Source organism: Tetrao urogallus (genome assembly GCF_951394365.1).
Source record: "Tetrao urogallus genome assembly, chromosome: 1".
Taxonomy (NCBI): domain Eukaryota; kingdom Metazoa; phylum Chordata; class Aves; order Galliformes; family Phasianidae; genus Tetrao; species Tetrao urogallus.
In genome coordinates this window covers 116,301,579-116,321,440 of record NC_136813.1, presented here as the reverse complement: position 1 = coordinate 116,321,440, position 19,862 = coordinate 116,301,579, and the positions used below count along the sequence as shown (strand labels likewise).

At 38.2% G+C, this 19,862-nt stretch overlaps 1 protein-coding gene across 1 annotated transcript in view; it reads left to right on the top strand.

The window, feature by feature from the left end:
* LOC306950945 (ephrin type-B receptor 5) overlaps window positions 1-19,862 on the top strand; it is a gene marked incomplete at both ends in the record, with an annotated part of 50,877 nt that overhangs the window by 24,376 nt on the left and 6,639 nt on the right. Inside the window, 9 exons of the mRNA XM_079541339.1 lie at window positions 820-975; window positions 5,346-5,684; window positions 11,560-11,684; window positions 12,678-12,840; window positions 13,659-13,773; window positions 16,130-16,185; window positions 16,299-16,418; window positions 16,763-17,010; window positions 17,906-18,121. Coding sequence (XP_079397465.1) covers window positions 820-975; window positions 5,346-5,684; window positions 11,560-11,684; window positions 12,678-12,840; window positions 13,659-13,773; window positions 16,130-16,185; window positions 16,299-16,418; window positions 16,763-17,010; window positions 17,906-18,121 — 1,538 coding nt within the window. The remainder of the gene's footprint in view (window positions 1-819; window positions 976-5,345; window positions 5,685-11,559; window positions 11,685-12,677; window positions 12,841-13,658; window positions 13,774-16,129; window positions 16,186-16,298; window positions 16,419-16,762; window positions 17,011-17,905; window positions 18,122-19,862) is intronic.

The following is a 19,862-nucleotide window of genomic DNA, read 5'->3' as shown; positions in this document are numbered from 1 at the left end:
TAAAACTTGCATTAAAATTATAAAAGCTGTGTCCTAATATTTCGGCAAAGATCCAAGTACTTTCTGCTAGGTAATTCAGTACAGCATCTTTGCTGACCCTAGAATGTGTTATACTCCCATATTCATAATAATTTATTATATTTTTCATTTTCTTTCTTGTGCAAAGGATTTTCATCCTTGTTTCAGCTTTTTCCATAGGCATGTTCCTGTAAATTTTCAGATTGAACTTGACCAACTTAAGAGGCTTCTAGCCGTGCCTGGGAAGTTTCCGGAACTACAGAAAAACAGTTAGGATTGCCTTTATGAGTTCTGGCTTCAATTTGATGCAAAATCAGCCATGGTAGCTTATATTACTTTATGCAATAAAACTGTCTAAAACAGCTTTTAAAAAAAGCAATTTTTTCTGCTATGCCAGCTGAGAGAAAGTAGATGTGCATTGTTAATGGCTATTTTCAAACAGATCACATGACTACACTCTTTTCCTTCCCCTGTGCTAATGCTCTTTAGGTGAGTAAAGAGAAGACAGTTATATCTGATGGCCAAAGCTGTTCCTGGCCTGATTCTCTTTCATCTGATGACGAATTAATTTAAGTATCTATTTTACAGAAAAAAATAAACTGTGTAAAAATTGCACCTTAAACAATGCTCAAGTTCAGAGCTGATATTTTTTGTACTGCCATAAAATAATAACCTGCTGTAGCTAGTAACAAGTTTTCCCAACACCAGCAGCACGAGTTAAATATAAATAAGGTTGCATTGTTTCTGGTATCTGAATTAATGAGTTTCCTGTTCTTTTCTGTCTTATTTTCCTCTCCTTAGCCTGTCCCATTGGTTCCTTTAAAGCATCTGTGGGAGATGACCCTTGCCTTCTCTGCCCTGCCCACAGCCACGCTCCACTGCCAGGTTCCATTGAATGTGTGTGTCAAAATCACTACTACCGATCTGCTTCTGACAATTCTGATGCTCCATGCACTGGTAAGTATTTGAAAGGAGTATTTGAAAGTAGGAAGAAGGGCAGTTAATGAGAGACAACTTGTCTGAATGATTCATGGAAGTTCCAACTCATCTCTTCTCATAATCAACTGAAACAGTCCAAAATGACCCTGGGCTTCCTTCTCTTGATGACTGTAGATAAGAAGGGAGAAGTGTTCCTACATGCTATTTACAAAGTTGGTACACCAGAGGAATTGTGTGTTTAGAATATTGGGATGCTGCAATATCAGATACTTAGAATGAAGATATGCCAGATTTAACTCGTGCAACGTTAAATAATAATAATAATCCCAGATCACATCCTTATTTCTGAGTTAAAAGACATAGATTTGAAAGCTGGACTATTCATTGGATTAAAAATAAGTCAGATGGTCATAGCCAGAGAGTTGTTATCCAGGTGGAGGCTGGTGATGAGTGGTGTCCCCCAGGGGTCTGTCATGGGATTGGTACTCTTTAACATCTTTATCAGTGACATAGATGATGGAATTGAGTGCACCCTTAGCAAGTTTGCAGGTGACACTAAGCTAACTGTAGTTGACACCACAGAAGGAAGGCATGTTATCCAAAGCAATCTGGACAGGCTTGAAAAGTAGATCCATGAGAACCTAATGAAGTTCAGTAACTCCTTACGCTTGAGTTCAGGGCAATCCCAGATATGTTTACAGACTGGGAGAACTCCTTGAGAGCAGCCCCACAGACAAAGACTTGGTGGTTCTGGTGGACAAAAAGCTGGACATGAGCAAGCACTGTGCACATCAGAAGAGGTGTGGCCAACAGAGAGAGATTGTACCCCTCCACTCTGCCCTTGTAAGGCCCCTCTGGAGTACTGCATCCAGGTCTGGGGCTCTCAGCATAAGAAAGATCTTGAACCATTGAAAAGGGTCCGTAAAAGGTCCATGAGGATGATCAGAGGGCTGGAGAACCTCTGCTATGAAAAAAGGTAAGGGAGTTGGACTTGTTTAGTTTGGAGAAGAGAAGGCTCCAGGGAGACCTCATTGCAGCCTCCCAGTACCTGAAGAGAGCTTATGAGCAAGCAGGGAAGCAATTTTGTATATGGTCTAATAGTGATAAGACACAGGGGAATGGCTTTAAACTAAAAAAGAGGAAATTTATGTTAGATGTTAGGAAAAAGTTCTTTACTCAGAAATGATGAACCACTGGGACAGGTTGCCCAGAAAAGCTGTGGATGTTTTTATCTCTGGAGGCATTCAAGGCCAGACTGGATGGGGCCCTGGGCAGACCAATCTAGCATCTGGCAACCTTCCCCATGGCAGGGGGGTTGGAACTTGATGATTGCTAAGCTTCACCCTAAGACATTCTTTAATTCGATAATTATGAACGTTAATAGATCAAGAAAGTAATTAACCCCAGGAAAGGAATTTGAGTTGGTGATGAGCTCTCAACAGTCTAGTTTAAGTAACACGTCAAGAATCACTCATGAATTTTATGGCAGTGATGGAAGTAATTCATGTCCCAAAGCAACTTAGAATTTCTCTATGGCTATGAAGTTAAACACTCAGATATTAGGAAATGTGTTTTGTTTTGTTTTTTTTCTTCTGTATTCTCTTGCTATATATACTGCACGGACTCTATCTGCAACAACATCAAGCAATTTCTACTTCACAGGGATTTATTTCCTGAGCAATTGTCTATCCTTTTGCACTGGCTGCAATAATAATCCTCAGGGAAAGCTAGTATGTGATTATACTATTAAATACTATATCACAATACAAGTACAATACAAATACATTACAGATACAAAGTGGCAAAGTTAACAAAATCAAATTTAGTTCTTATATTTCTTGACATTCTAATCCTTCATCTTACCTCCAATATATTTTAACCAGTCTTCTGCATGCAATTTTTATTTTGTTCATAACTCTGGAATCCCCTAGGTACATGTATCTATCTACAGGATATGTTCAAATGCTCCAGCACTGAACGAGACTGTAGATCAAGAGATTCCCCACAAAAACCTCATCCAGCTGTTATAATAAATAATACAATCCTTTACATTAATCAAGAGCAAATGTACAAAAGACTATCAGCAAGTATCTATGAAACCTACAGGTAGATAATAGAAGAATAGTGAGAATGAGAATTCTTGGTTCTTGTTCAAGCCTTATGGAAGGATGTGTTCTGTAATTCTTTTTTCCCTTACTCCTCCCTGTTATTGAGCTCAGCCACTCTGTCCCTGCCTTTTCTGTCTCCATGTCCAGATTTAGAAGTGCGACTCTGCTTCTTATATTTACTTTTCTTACAGCTTTGTCTAGCCTTCAGTGTCTTGTCCCATTCATATCCCCAAGCTGTCTTCTCATCCTCTGCATTTTATACCTTCAGTTTACTGCCTCTGATAGGGCAAGTGGTGTGCTGTACTTTAACCCAGCAGGTGGCTGAGTACTACACAGTCATTCACTCACTCCCCTTACTTCCCAGTGGGATAGAAAAGAAATTTAAGAAAAGCAAAGTAGAACTTGTGGGTTGAGATAAAACTATTTTCTAAGACAGAGAAAAAGAAGAGAAAAATAATTATGACATATATAAAAATATATAAAAATATATAATATGTCTGTATGTATGTAAGGTGTAATGCACGAGCAATTGCTCAGCATCCCACATCCAGTGCCCAGCTAGCCCCAAACAGGGGAAGAAAGCTAGATGAACTTCCACCCTCTTCAAAACTCATTCAGCTTGATGTCAAATGGTATAAAATATACCTCTGGGCAATTTAAGTCAGCAGTCTTAATTCTGTTCCCTCCCAGTTCATTGGGCCCTTCACTGAGAATGGCCCTGGCTCTGTACAGTGGTTTTTAGCATGCAGCTATAAACTTCAGCATGTTAATCTACATTGTTTTTCTCCTAGAAACAAAACATAGCATACCAGACACTGAAGAAAACAGTTTCATCCCAGATGAAACTAAGATAATATCGACCCTTTATCCCATAGCATTTACATCATGCTCAAGTGTCACAGGTTCTACACATCCTAACAAATCCTATAGTCTATGGGCCTTTAATGTAGATTGTCTATGGTATTCATTTTAGTTCATAACTTTGGGCTTCATCTGTTGTTAACAGTCCTCCAGTGCAGGAAGAATGATTCACAGTGTTGGATTCCTGCATCCAGAAACTAATTCTGCTTCCACTGAAGTTTTTTTGTTCTTTAACCTGGGAAATTCTTATTGTACTACTGTTAACAATTCTTACAATAACTGTAATAAAATGGCATGCAGCGTTATGTAGTAATTTAACATCATACAATTTAAATTATTGGCTGTTCTCACCCAGCATCAAATCACCTTAAGGTATATAATGGACATCCCCATCCTTCCACATTACCCACAATGTGCACCCAGGTCCTTGAACAAAAGCAGTCCCATGAATAGGCTTGCCTTTGCCCAAGGCAAGAATAACCCAGGCTGTCTTGCCCCACATGGAAGATGTGTAAATATGTGCACCACTGGCATTTTATCCCCTTCTGCAGTATGTAGGAGATTTGATTGGGCAGAACTAGCTCAATTGGCAGATCACTGAATGTTGATTAACCAGGTGTGTCCCAGTGTTTGTATGTCCCAGTGTTGTCAATGTATTGCAGGTGTTCAGGATCTGTCTTAATTCTGTTCCCTCCTAGCTCCTTTGGCCCTTTGCTGTGAATGGTCTTGGCTTGGTACAGCATTGCTTAGTAGGCAACTATAAACATTGGTATATTTTCAACATTTTTTTTTTCTCCTAGAACCAAAGCATGGCATCATACCGGGCATTGAAAAAAACCCAGTTCTGTCCCAGATGAAACTAAGACATGGTGGAGGCACAGAATGGGCTGTTTTTAATGCTGTCAGAATGCCATTTGAGAATCCTCCTGCAGCAGGAATAATTGTAGGGCAAGTGCTGTTCAGCTGTTGCAATATATGGAGAAGGCAAACTAAAATCTGAGAGAATTCAGAGGTATTAGGTGCCAAAGGAGAGATCTAGAGGCCTCAGTGGAGACAAGTCTTCACTAAGCTTGTATAGAATTTAGTATTTCAAAGGTTAGAGACTTTTCTAAACACTGGATGTTCTTTTGGGGAAAAATATAAGTCATGCCCTTGGTACAAAGACCTTTTTAGTCAATTTTCTATCCCTAAAATATGATTGTGTAGTTACTCCCTTTGTATATAAATGTATGTCTGATATAGAAAAGAGCACATTTTTTTAATCTTATCCAGAGAAACATCTAGAAAAGAGTAAGAATGAGAAGAAAAAGCATCTTAATTTTTAATCTTCCATTTTTTTCCCTACTTCACTGTCTTATTCGCTCCTCTACCTCTTTTCCATTCTTTTGTAAGATTTTTGTCTTTCATACTGTCTTCTAGGCATCCCTTCTGCTCCCCGTGACCTCAGCTACGAAATTGTTGGATCCAGCGTGCTCCTGACCTGGCGCCTCCCCAAGGACTTGGGTGGCCGCAAGGATGTTTTCTTCAATGTCATCTGCAAAGAATGCCCAACAAGGTCAGCAGGGACATGTGTGCGCTGTGGGGACAATGTACAATTTGAGCCACGCCAAGTGGGCCTGACAGAAAGTCGTGTTCAAGTCTCCAACCTACTGGCCCGTGTGCAGTACACTTTTGAAATCCAGGCTGTCAATTTGGTGACTGAGTTGAGTTCAGAAGCACCCCAGTATGCTACCATCAACGTTAGCACCAGCCAGTCAGGTGAGAAGCCTCCTGCATCGGAGTCACAAAATTTCTATGTCTGTCTCTCATTTGATTTGCTTCAATGGACCAGAAGCTTTTTTTTTTTTTTTTTTTTTTTCCCCTTTTTTATCTTTCTCTGTCAATTGCTTGATTTCACCTCGTCTTTCTATTTCCTGATTTCTCTTGAATGGCTTTTTTTCTTCCCCTTTTCAAAAAAAACCCAAACAACAACAACAAACAAACAAACAAAAAAGAGTTTATCAGTTGATGTTCTTGTACATGGTGAGTAGATGTTGAGGACAAACTGCCCTAGAGTATATAGCAATGGGAAATGTTGCTCCATGGGTCAGACAAAGCATTTTTCTTTGTTTCCTGCTAGGGTTTGATAAGAATTTTGTCAGCATCAGCTTCCCACAGCAGCTCAAAGAAAGCATTTCTTTTTTTTTTTTTTTTTTTTTTGTTCGCTTTGTCTATTTCCTATTTTTATCTTAGAATCCATTCTAAAATAAAATTCCATTTTGTCATAGAATCATTAGTGTTAGAATGGATGTTTAGACATCAACTAGTTTAACTCCCCTGCAATGAACAGGGACAGGCACAGCTAAAACAAGTTGCCCAGGGCTTGATCCAGCCTCACATTGAATGTCTCCAGGGATGGGGCATCTGCCACATCTCTAGGCAGCGTGTTCCAGTGCCTCACCACACTCACTGTAAAAGATTTTTTCCTTTCATCCAACCTAATTCTATCCTTTTTGAGTTTGAGACCATTTCGCCTTGTTCTGTCACCAGAGACCCTGATAAAGAGCCTGTCCCCTTCTTTCCTGTAGATCCTCTTTAAATATTGAAAAGCTGATATCAGGTCAACTCAGAGCCGTCTGTTCTCCAGGCTGTACAGCCACAGCTCTCAGCCTGTCCTCTTAGGAGAAGTGTTCGATCCCTTATCTTCTTATACTTCATTGATGTACATTCATTCATATATGTATCTAGAATTTTTCACCTCTTCAATTTTAATTTCAAAGTTAGTGTTTTTCCACCCTCTATTGTTCCAGTGCATCAACTTCCAATCCCCCGATTTCAGTTCCTACCTTGATGCACTTTAACAAATATTGTTGAGTGTTTTGTCAAATCTGTTCGCCTTTTGCCTTGTTACTTAATAAAGTAAGAAGGTAGAAAATTGAGAAAGACATTATGTAAAGGTAAAGAATACTGATAGGAACTGTATAACAGTAGAACAGGCCATAACAGAAAGAACGTACTCAATTACATTTACTAATCACCTACATATAAACAATATGAAAATCACAGTTTTTACTGTTCTTGGGGAAGCATTAAACTGAATTTTGGCAAAACATCCAGAAGCAGAGTCACCGTTGCTATTTTATTTGAGTTGCGCTCCATTATTTACACATCTTGTTTTTACTGGTACTTTGCTCTTACCTTTTTATCCTTGTTTTGATAAATGATTTTGGAATGTTATTCTCTTGTCAGTAAAGAACAGATTTTTTTTGCCTTTTACCATGATAGAACTTTTAAAATATCTTACATTTTTCACAAAGCTGTTGTGATCCTTGTAGCTAGGGTCTGAACAAGAGAGAGATGACTAGGAACTAATTATACTTCATGATAATCACTAAAATACAAATGATTTATGTGGGCAGTCAGAGAAAAAAGTAAAAAAAGAGGTAAAAGTGTTGAAGGGGAAGTCAAATTGATGTATAAAGAAGTTGTGTATCTGGAAGAAAGAACAGTGAATTTTGTATTTCTGTGAACATCCTGCACAAGGACTTAATTACAGAAGCAGCTGGAGAGAGCATGTATACAGTTCTGCTAAATGTTAGCAATTAGAGATTGGGTGTGTATTGTTCTTTATAAGCATGTATAAGCAGGTATGGAGAGGAACTGTACACAGCTTGGTTGAGAAGGTACGGAGAGGAATAGTATGATAAGGAGGAGAGTTAGGGGGAACAATTTAAACTGAGCAACATAAAATGTCTGTAAACATTTAGAGATGTGTAAATGTTTACACAATTGGATTTCATACTGTAGTTGCAGAAAGCAGTGGGGGAAAAAAATCAGTAAAGCTCAAAAAGATAAAAGTGATGTGAGATATGAAGTTGGTTAAATCACATCTTTTGATTTCTGCTTCTTCTGTGCCTTCAGAAGGAAGGGAACACATATACAACCCAAGCAACTTCCTACTTTTAGCAAATGCCAGAGGTTTTGAACTACTTTCTCAAAGACATCGAGTAGCAGACCGTATACAGGGATACCTGGTCCTCTTAGGAGTCTGGCTGCAAGTGGGTGGTCAGTTTTTGTTAACAGTGAAAGGCCTGGCTGGATAATTCATTTGGTAATTTCAGGCAAATCCTTTGACTTCTACCGAATATAGGCAGGTATTCTATTAATATCCTAAAGAATTCTCTTTCTTCCTGCTGCTCCTCAGCCTTCCTCATTCAATGTAATTTACATGAACAGCTGCTTTCTCCTTCTGCCTAAAACCAGTCTGCTTTTTTGCTTTTGACTTTTCTCACCACTCCTATTCTCATTGGTGTCTCTTAGCATGTCTGGGCATGTTGGGTTTCTTGGATGTCTCTCTCCAAAGTGGTCTCTCATGCAGTAATGCAGTCTTCAATGAGAGAAGGTGGGATTCCTGAAACAGTGTATTTTGAGCTGGTTGATTTTGTGTTCCCATTTTTTCTCTTGCTCTTTGGTGACTTTGCTAGGAGTGAGCTTGAAATGAGCCATCCTGGATTCAAGGTGATAGCTCTGCTGTGACAAAACCCTGCTTCCTCCATTATACAGCCTGTATTATGCATGTCCCCCTCCCTTCAATGCAGTTTTTCACATTAGTTTAGCTTACTATTGTTATTATTATTATTTTAGCAATTATTATTACATGGCAAAGGTGGATATTTCAGGTTGTTCTGTTCTTAAAGAAACAAGGAGGGGACAGGAAGACATGAAGAGCATAAAAATCTAAATTGGGAAAAGATGAGCTGTCTGAGTGAATAGACATATCAGAAATTTTGTTTCCATTGAATTAAAAGTGACAAAAGAAATACCCTTTAGTACTGATAGCTTCTGAATATTCTGCTTATTCATGCATTAGAGTTTTCTGACTTCCTTCATTTGCTGATGCAAAAAAAAAAACTCCTTCCCACAGTCTGTCTCTTTATTAAAGATGTCATAGGTGGTATTCTGTCCTGGCACAGTTCTACTTTTTTTTCTTTTTCGTTTTTTTTTCCGTGCTATCTATTTGCTCTTCATCTTTGTCTCCAGAACACTGTTCATCTAAGGGTTTGCTTATCCCTTACAGTCTGATAACCTAATTCAAAGTATGGTAGGATCCTCTATTTACACAATCACATTTTATATATGATAGCATGATTATGATATTCCTAGCCTTCAGTGACTGTGTTTTTAGAGTTAGAATAAGAAGGACTAGCATAGAGAAACTTTCTTTAATATTAGACTTAACTTTTTAAATAAGAATTAATCTTTTATAGCAAAAAACATTTGTAATATTTTTGGATAGTAATAATGTGATATAAAATGAGGCATTATGTGACTCTGAGGCAAGGCACCAGGAGGAAGAACTGTCCCAGAGGAGAGACAAGAGAAAAGGGAATTGCTGAAGTGATAAGGATGAATAGCTAAAGAAGTATCGGGATATGTAGGAGGATGTTAGGAGGCCATTCCAGATTGCATGAATTGCATGAAGAAAGGCTACTATTTAATTTTAACGTGATTATTCTTCTTCAGACAGGAGAGAGCCAGGCACAGAGTGAACACAGAACTTAAAAACCAATCATCATATTATTGGAAAAAAAAAAAAAAATCTAATTAAAATTTTAGTAATTATTTTAACAATATTTCTTCTCTGCCTCAGGGCAGAAGTCAGGCTTTCATTTTAGGGACACTGAAAAAACTCTCTGTGCACAGCTGTAAACTGCCTATCCATTACTTCTTTTTCCTACAGTTTCCACTGTGGCATGAAATAATACTGAGTTGTATTATTGAGTTGTATTATTCAGAACTTACTCATTCTGAAACTTGTTGCATTCCTAGTCAGTAGAGAAAGAGAGAAAGCAGAGAGAAAGACGCAAATTTTGGAGCAAGTCCCTGCAGAGTTTTAAAAGCAACTAGAGTTTTTTAGCTGAATCCAGATATTAGGATAGCTAACACAGGACAAAGGTGATGTGACCAGATTGCTTTGTACCTGTGGAAAGATATGTAGCAGCCTTCTGCATCAGCTGGGTTAAGACCAGAGGGACCTGGCAATATCAAAGAAGCACAGAAATGCAGAAATAAAAGCTGGAGAGGCTGAAGGCTTGTGTAGGAGGTTGGGTGAAAACGATAGTTATGGATAATACCACGAAATTTCAAAGGATCCGATAAAAGATTTTCAGGTGGAAAGGAGGAAAAGGCTTAAATTCCAAGTATGATCTGAGTTTGTAAAGGCAAATGGATGAATCAGTCAGAAAAAATAAGAAAAATTTTCTTGAAGATGTTTGCTCTTTCAAAAAGAAATCTAAGTGCTGTATTTACCTAGCGGTTAGACTACTTAACATCTTTCATTAGGTGTTACGTGTGACACTTGTGCAAGAATTTTCCATACCTTTGCTATTTTATAAATATTTTAATAAAAAACAGTCTTTTCAAACTTTCTTAAAACATGCAGGCCTCATATCTCACAATATGCTGTTTGCATTCAATGAATAGTTAGTGGAGCTACAAAGTGCTTCACTGTATACATGAAAGAAGCTTTGAAAGCAATGTTCTGTTACACAAATTGTTGAAGATCAGAATGCATACAAAGGAAAACATGCTCTTAGCACTTTGGTGGCACAAGAGGCAAGGTAGCATAGGTGTTTTCTTACAATAGCAAACTTTGAACTTTGTATTCCCTAATTTACTAACACTGGGAAAAGACCTTTGTCAGTAAGCTTCTGACAGCAAATACGAACTTATTTTACACCGATCCATTCACGTTTCACATCACCTTTTCATTTATATGAGGTGTTTCAAAGGAGAAATCTAGAAAACTCTTACTTGAAATGTGGGAAAGTTCTCTGGCTGTGTTTAATGTGTTGACCTTATATAAGAGAGAAACTTGAATATAAAAATCTGAACTCAGAATGCTGGTCAGAAGTCCATTCAAACTGGACCACAGGGATACTGGGAGTCTTAAACACAACAGTTGTTTTGCTATCTGGATTACAGCTTTATTAAGGGCTGGTCTGAGATTTAGGAGCTACTCTGAACAGTAGGCTGCAGATGAGGCTATGAAAATGAGATGCTTTCATTCTCTATCATCTGCAACTGATCTGGGACCACTGAATGGAGGAATACTTCAAAGTCTGTCCCTTAATTCATTTGTGTCCTCCAGTGTCAATCTTCTAGTTTGCAACAGAGATGTGTAAGTGAGAGAACTCTGTTATTTTGGGAGCTCATTGTTGGTGTTTTGTTTTGGTTTTCCCCAGACAAAGAATTATACTGTAGGGGAGAAGCTTTAGAGAATAGTGTGCTCTCCTTTTGCTCTTATCATATTGTATGTCCAAGCATGACCCTAGAACAAGGAAGTACACTCTGTCAGTGTACTTTCATTTTGTGTGTAAAAATTTAAAGTTTGAAGCCCAAAATAATTTTAGCTACAGTATATATATTTTCAGTACTCCTGTGCGTGATCAGTTAAATGTCTGTCCCAATTTTCAGTGACTATATCTCTACTCCCAGTAGAGTAGAATTGTACATGGTTTCTGGTTGTTTTACATAGTAAAAAGGGAAATTAAGGAAGGGAGTGACCTAACCTTTTAATTTTTCATAACAAATATTCAACTATAGGACTTGGTTAATCTTTTCACTTTGCAGTCACTCTTCTCTTTTATTCCAGTGCCCTCCTCAATCCCTATGATGCATCAGGTGAGTCGTGCTACCAGTAGCATCACACTGTCTTGGCCTCAACCAGACCAGCCCAATGGGGTTATCCTGGATTACCAGCTACGGTACTTTGACAAGGTGAGAAGAGAGTGATGCAGTGCAGATTGCTGTATAGCTATTATGCAGAAGAGAATGGGGAAGTCTTCTGTCTGGAAGATTCACCCTTGGATCAGGTTGGATGAGGCTGAGAAAAATGATCCAATTATGAAGGAAGATTAAACTGTAGTAAGCATCAGAGTTATGCTTCATCTAACATCTGTCCATCTGCATTTCCCAGCTTGAAACCATCTAGAAATGATGTTAAAAAGGGAAAAGACGCTTGTAGCTAAGGTAAAAAACTGTGAGTGAAATAACTGAATAAATTTAGCATTATCTGATACAGGAAACAGTGGAAGAAGCTCAAGTTTCCAAGAGTCCATATTAGAAATGGACTCACTGCAACTGTCCTGTGTCTCCATTTATGCCTCAATGGACACCTCTAAGAAATTCTGGCAAAAAGAATGCTCTCTTTTATTTACTAGCTGGCAGATCCCAGTTACATGTTTATGTGCTGAAATGACAAGGTGACACATACAAAATCATTCTCCATTCACTTCTTTCACAACTCCTAATCTTGAGGGGAAGAGGTCCATAGGTCCATTGTTCAGACAAGTTGCCATTCTCTATATTTGATCTCTTACTTAAATATGTGCAGAATCTGTAGGGCTACTGTTTCTTCTAGCAGCAAAGGGGCCTGCTGTTTGTAACAACCTGCCTGTTAGCTTCTTGGATATATTTTCACTCAGAATTCTCCAATGAGAATCACATGAGTCTAATAGAATATCCTGAGTTGGAAAAGATTCACAAGGGTCACTGAGAGCTTTATGGGGAACCCAGGCATAAGGGAATGAAAAGTAGCCATGAGAAGTGACATTGATGCTGGGGGGCTCTGTAACAAATTCAAAAAATATTACATCCACATGGAAACTATCATTCCTTGATATGAAGAGCCAGCCATATTGACAGAAGTCTCACTTTTTTTTTCTTTTTTTTTTTTTTTTTTTTTTTTGTTTTGGTCACTGACATTCACAGGCAGAAGATGAGGATAATTCATTTACTTTGACTAGTGAAACTAACATGGCCACTATATTAAATCTGAGTCCAGGCAAGATCTATGTCTTCCAAGTACGAGCTAGAACAGCAGTAGGTTATGGCCCATACAGTGGAAAGATGTATTTCCAGACTTTAACGGGAGGTAGGTGCTACCATTTTGTATTCACATCTGCACATGCCCATCTTTTATTTGTGTGTCACTCTTTTAATTAGCTTATCCTCTGGAGAATGCTATAAGACACTGCTACTCAACTTGTATATTGCAATTTGCATATGCAGATTGTTTTCACTCTGAGGAAATTCATGTTGTCAGAGCATGTTGTTTGCACTCCCTTAGCTTTGACTACCTTCCTATTATCCATTCCTACTCCTTGATTTCATATACCTTTCAGCAGGAGCAGTGTGTGTCAATAGAACTCTCCTTAGGAGCATAGCACAATATGCAGTTGTTTGGTCTTCACTTGTGACAGGGCATCTTATTTCTGAATGCTCTGTGAAAGTCTTAAGACAAGTGGGACAAAGGACACATACACAGAACCTTACCTTCTAGCAGTATTACCATCCACTCGTGCAGAGGGTAATGTACTGCATTGTGATGCCCTTTACTCTTGATCAAAGGTACATGTGTCTACAAGCTAAAATAATAGTATGAAATGGGATCAAAGCCCTGGTTTAGAGCCAGCCAATGCTTAAATGGCTAGTCAGATGTTGGTGAACTAGGAAAAGGAAGAATGAACTGGGAGGGAGTACTGGCTTTCAAAAATAGGAAGGAAAGCACTGGAGCAGCAAGGCTGAAGGGGTAAAAGGATAACTGAGGCAAGCATTTGCTAAATGATCAGGTTTAGCCTGGGAGGTAGAAGGCTGATAGGAATAGAATTATGGCTGAAATCTAGATGAACAGATGGGAAACTCTAATTGTACTTGTTCTGTACATTTGCATGTGTGTGTATTCTTTTCTAGGAGAGCACTCGGAGATGGCACAGGACCGACTGCCACTTATTGTGGGCTCAGCACTTGGTGGTCTAGCTTTCTTGGTAATTGCTGCCATTGCCATTCTTGCCATCATCTTCAAGAGGTGAATTCTTTGACTTGCTTATGTCCCAGTGCCTGCACCCTAGACAGTGAAACTTTCTTACCCCTGCTACATAACACAATCCCCAGAGCAGCTGCCTGATCTACAGTTAGCTGTAGCCAGTTTGCTGAAGGATAAAAGCTATACATCCCAGATCATTCCACGGAACACAGATTCATAAAACATAGGGTAAAAAAGCAAGTATCACTTTCAATTTTGGAAAAGAAAAAATGTTAACTCAATGTAGAGATAGTCTGATATGGTAAAAGAGCAGGGCAGGAATCTTAGAAAGGAAGAAAAGTGAGGGTCGCTGGAAGAGCTCTATAGAGGTATAAAAGTAAACAGTGGAGGAGGGCTTAAGAAAAAAACAGTCATCACCTGCTCCTTCAATGTAAGGGTTTGAACTTAATTCCCTAGACTGTCAGTAATGAATTCATGGATCTTTTCTCCACTCTGCCACTGAACAAAATGACCTTTTTAACTTTCTTTGTTGAATTATAGAACTATATAAATCTATTTTTAGGAAGTAACACCTAGTTTTAGCTCTTTTTTGTTGTTGTTGTTCTCTTTTTTTTTTATTTATTTAATTTCTTTTCTTCATCAGTGTGTATTCACTTTTAATATTTTTATTTCTGGGAAGTAAAGAATGGAATATTGTTATATTTACAATGCTGTCTCCTTTTGTAGATTTGAACTCTTAAAATACAATTTCTTATTACAGATGGAAATCTGACGTTATGTGTGCAAGTCAATAAAGGGTATATTTAAAAAAAAAAAAATCCAAAACCAGAGTAAATTAATATTACCAAATCTGAGTAGGGGAAAGATTTTTTTTTTTTTTTTTTTTTTGGTAAATGTAAACATGTAAAAAGAAATGTCATGAAAATAGATACATTTATACATGAAGAATCATGTAGTAGTGGCTCAGAGAAAGTGAAGAAATAACATGGCTATTTTTAATTTGTCCTTGATAAGGAAAATGAATTTGATGATATAGGAAAACCACATGAAAATCTTTAAAAGGCCAAATATACATGGAGACAAATACAATAATTTTAAGTTAGTTTTGCAAATTTTGACACATCTCGTCCTGCTAATACACAGTACACAAAATATTAATATGTCAAATGACCTATAAAAAATCTGAATGCTGACCTGACTTTCACATCCAATAACAGAGTTAGAATTTGTAGGTATGAGTCCCCAGTGAAGCCATTTTTTCCCCCAACAGAAAGAACAGACTTTGAAGAAGGAAATATCTGTGGTTTTGGAATCTTAGCAGAATTTTAAGAAATAAGCTTCATAAGTATGAATAATCCACATTTCCTGTTAGAATGATAGAACAATAGTAAAGGAAAGTAATATTATGTTTCACAAAGCTCTGACTTCAGATGTTATTGAATCAGATAGGTCTTGTGTTAAAACAACAAAGTCGATGAGTTGATAAAGCTTCTTGTATATAGCAGTGATTCTATAGGAAACACAGATTTGATTTACAATCTAGTATAATTAATATGATTTAGAAAAGGTAGTAAACCACTATGTACATCTTCAGGGGGAAATAAAACTATAACCATTGCTGGGATGCAAAGAAGGTTACTGGAAAAATGGAAAATATTAAGATCAAACCATAACTGGGTAATACTTGAAAAACAGCTAGATTATGTGATAAAAATGGCTTGAATAAAACACATTTGAAATTATATTGAAATCTGAGAAGCACCTATGCTGAGAATAACCTATGCATACTGGAATTTGGATTCTTATTTGCAATAAGTATTACAGTAAAAGACTGTTTTAAGCTGCACATATGGAGAGCACATAATGGAACAGATGCCCATCCATCTTTTTCTTTGTGATTATTTTTCGGTACCATACTGAAAGAGCAGTCAAAGTATGTGCTGTTAAAGGAGAAGTATGAGAAGCAAACAATGGAATTTATATACATCAATGATTTGTAATTTGAGTAGATTGCTCTTAGAATGTCTTTGAATGTTTTTTCACAGGAGATGGACTAGATTGTTATTGAAAATAATAATTTGTTGTAATTGAATAAAATTAAAATGTAAATTAACAAGAATACAAAGAAAACTTGCAAGACAGTAAAGTTAAAATGCAATTTTCTTTTTCAGTAGACTGCTGGATTCCATCTCATTTCTCATGTCTAAAGTGGGGTTGCACACAATAGTGTAAAAACTACCAAGTAGAGAACAAGCTAGGTTACCAAGAGATCTGCAGGATCTTAACAGTATCATATATACCTAAATTCAAGGACTCAAGTCTTTCACTGAGAAGCTTACCGCAATATATGGGGCAGACTTCTGCATGTTTTGACTTTCCTTTCCTTTACGTCCTGCAGTAAGAGACAAGAGACACCATACACAGACCGCCTGCAGCAGTATATCAGTACACGAGGTAAGTGTTCTTAAGCAGCAAATGACAAAGACGTATCTCTTCAGGACTCAGTAGAACCCATCTTCCTCAGGGGCGGATTCTGGTGATGTTTTGGACTGTCTCCTCCACTGCAGGACTTGGAGTGAAGTATTACATTGATCCTTCCACGTATGAAGATCCCAACGAAGCTATTCGGGAGTTTGCCAAGGAGATTGATGTGTCCTTCATCAAAATTGAGGAAGTCATTGGATCAGGTAGTATGAGAAGCTTTGGAATTTGAACTTTCTTACCATAACTTAGCACACTAGTGGCCTGAAGTGGACCAAATACTGACACATCAAGTCTCTCTCTCTCCAAACCAAGTTTAAAGCACCCTTTGAAGATTCATTTGACTTCCTCATATGACTCTGAACAAGTAGTCCCCAACCTGACTGAATTCAGAGCCTTCATCAAGAACTTTACCTTGACCTAAATGGTCTTAAGTAACGTTGTTTCCAAGCAGTTTCAGAGATCTTCCATATAGGAATGTTTGAATGCACCTGACTAAACACTTTTCTGTGTTTCCTTACTTGAAGTGTGTTTCATCCCTTCCTAACAGGAGAATTTGGAGAGGTGTGCTTTGGGCGCCTAAAACACCCAGGGAAACGTGAATACACAGTAGCTATTAAAACCCTGAAGTCAGGTTATACTGATGAACAGCGTCGAGAGTTCCTGAGTGAGGCCAGCATCATGGGGCAATTTGAGCATCCCAATGTCATCCACCTGGAGGGTGTGGTCACCAAAAGCCGACCAGTCATGATTGTCACAGAGTTCATGGAGAATGGATCGCTGGATTCCTTCCTCAGGGTACCATAACTGGAATCTCCCACAACTGTTACCTCTTAGTCTTCTACATGCCATTCTCAGACCTGATAATTGCCTATCCTTCCTCTTCCCCTTGTCTCCACAAGTCCTCGATAGCCCTCTGTGCACAATATGAGTATGTGCAATAGGAATAACAGCAAATCAGGCTGTCAGTTTTTAAAGCCCATATTACAAAAGTTCACCTATCATCTATGCGTTGTTTTAGACCTCTCAAACTCAACAATATGAAATTATTCCCTTTATACGTGGCCTTTCACTTACTATGGACATACTCTAAATTTGTCTTTTAAATAATGCTGTTCAGAGTTAATTCCACTGAATGTTTTCAAGTAACTTCCAATAATTAAATTTGTTACTATTTTTGGACTCAAGAATCTCCAGTGTTTTTTTCCAATAATTAAATAAAAATAGAGATATTTCTGTACTACAGATGCTTCTTTGTTCATTGATGCAGATTATAATTCAACCCAGCCACTTCAGCAGGTGCATTTTGAAAAGCACGGGAAACCATTGTATAGAATTGAATAGAACTCATTGTAAAAATCTCAGAACATTAAGAGTGGATTTTATGTTTCCCTTCACTTAGACATCTTAGTAATTAATGGGAGCATAGACATAGGATGCTAAAAAAGGATACAACCACAATATGAGATTTATCTTCAGAAGTACATCATCAAAGTCTGACTTCATTTGAGATTCAGCCCTTTAGGCCCAGTTTCCTTTCTTATTTGCTGTTCATGAGGCCTTAGAGTTCAGCTGAAATTAAGACGTTTTCTAACTTCATAAATCTACCTTATTAACTTTCTCTTTGATAGTCTTCCCTATAGGCTTAATTTCCTGTGGTCATAAAAGCCTGTGTTTGCCTCTTCACTTGCAGCAGAAGGAGGGACAGTTCAGTGTGTTACAGCTGGTGGGAATGCTACGAGGGATTGCAGCAGGCATGCGCTACCTTTCAGACATGAGCTATGTGCATCGTGATCTCGCAGCCCGTAACATCTTAGTCAATAGTAACCTTGTATGCAAGGTCTCAGACTTTGGTTTGTCCCGCTTTCTTGAAGATGATGCTTCAAATCCCACTTACACTGGAGCTCTGGTGAGTTACCACTGTGGAGTGATTTACTGCAATGCTACCCACTATAAATTTGTTCTCTGTGCACCCTTTTTAGCCCATCTTGAAACCTGTGTGACCAGTCGGGTGAGGGTGAAGCCTCTACCTTGCAAGGTACCTTGCCTGTCTATTTCAAACAAAGAAAGAATGATAACTTGAGTATCTGATTCCCTCTGCCATGTGGAATTGAGTCTAAGTGAAGTTCTTTGTGGGTTGATGGGGAATAGGACAAAAAGAAGACAGGCTTCATAAATTAGCATAGATGCTAAGGGGTATGTGCAACAAAGCAGACGCTGTCATAGATTTCTATCATAGTTCACGCAGCCAGAATGGCTGATTAGTTATTTAATAGACAATTAAGGAAAATCTCTGAATTGGTAGTCCCTGTACTTTTGGGAGATTCTAACTTCTCTGATATTAACAGGGAACATCATACTGTAGTGACAAGTAAGTCTGGGAAATTACTGAAGTATGTCAAAGATAACTTCTTGTCACAGATACTTAGTTTACTAACCAGGAAAGGTATGTTCCTATACTTGTTCATGAGTACAGAGGGCATCATGGAAGATGAGACTGTTGCTGACTGTCTTAGCCAAAGTGGTCATGAAATGTTTTAATTTAACATTTTAATGAAATAAGAAAAATGGTCAGCAAAGTTGTCATTCTTGATTTTAGAAGAGCAAACTTAAATACTCAGGGAGTTAGCAGAATTCCCTGTGAATCTTCCTCTAAGGGCCTGGGGGTCTACAAGAACTGATTACTTTTTAAAGAACCCCTTTTAAAAGCACAGAAGCAGGCAAATCCACTGTGTCGTAAATCAAGTAAGCAGGGCAGAAGACCAGCTTGGCTGAATAAGGAACTCTTCTTGGAATTCAAGTAGAAAAAGGAAGCAGCATGATCTCTCTAGGCAAGGTCAGGCCATACAGGAAGACTGGCTGGAGAGCAGTGCTGCAAGAAGGGATGTGGGGAAGCTGGCTGGTATGTTCAGTATGAGCCATCAATGTACCCTGGCAGCTAAGAAGACAAAACGTGTTCTGGGATGCTTTAAACACAGCATAGCTGGCCAGTCAAAAGAGGTAATTATCCTATCACATACAGCATTGGTCCAAATTCTCTTGGAATACTGCATGCAGTTCCGAGTTACACAGTTTAGAAAGGATGTTAAGATACTTGAGTGCATCCAGAGGATTGCAAGAAAGCTGGTTAAAACTTTGGGAAGCATGTCCTCTGAGGAGTCGGTGAGAGTACTTGATTTGTCTAGTTTGGAGAAAAGAAGGCTTAAAGGGATTTTGTTGCTCTTTACAATTTCCTGAGTACAATTAGTAGAGAGTTGCTCATCTTTTATCCCATTTCTTTTAACAGGACACGTGGCAATAGCTCAGAGCTGTTTGTGAAGGTTCAGACTAGACCATAGGAGAAATTTCCAGTTAGTCACTGGAACAGTGATTGATATCTTGTGAGTCTCTCTTTTTAAGAGGCATTTGGATAATGTAGTTGGACTCCATCATTGTAACTCCCTTCCAGCTGAACTATTCTGTTCAACTATTCTATTCTATTCTGCATGGCTTTCAATTTCGAAATTGTTGAGACTTTTAGGAGGATTTGACTGTCTGCTACCTCTTAAATGCTGCACAGAAGAGCTATAAAACTTAAATTCCATTATGTTAAGGATTTGTAGCAGCAAGGGGACATGAGTCTATGTTGTTTGTTTTTTTGTTTTGTTTAA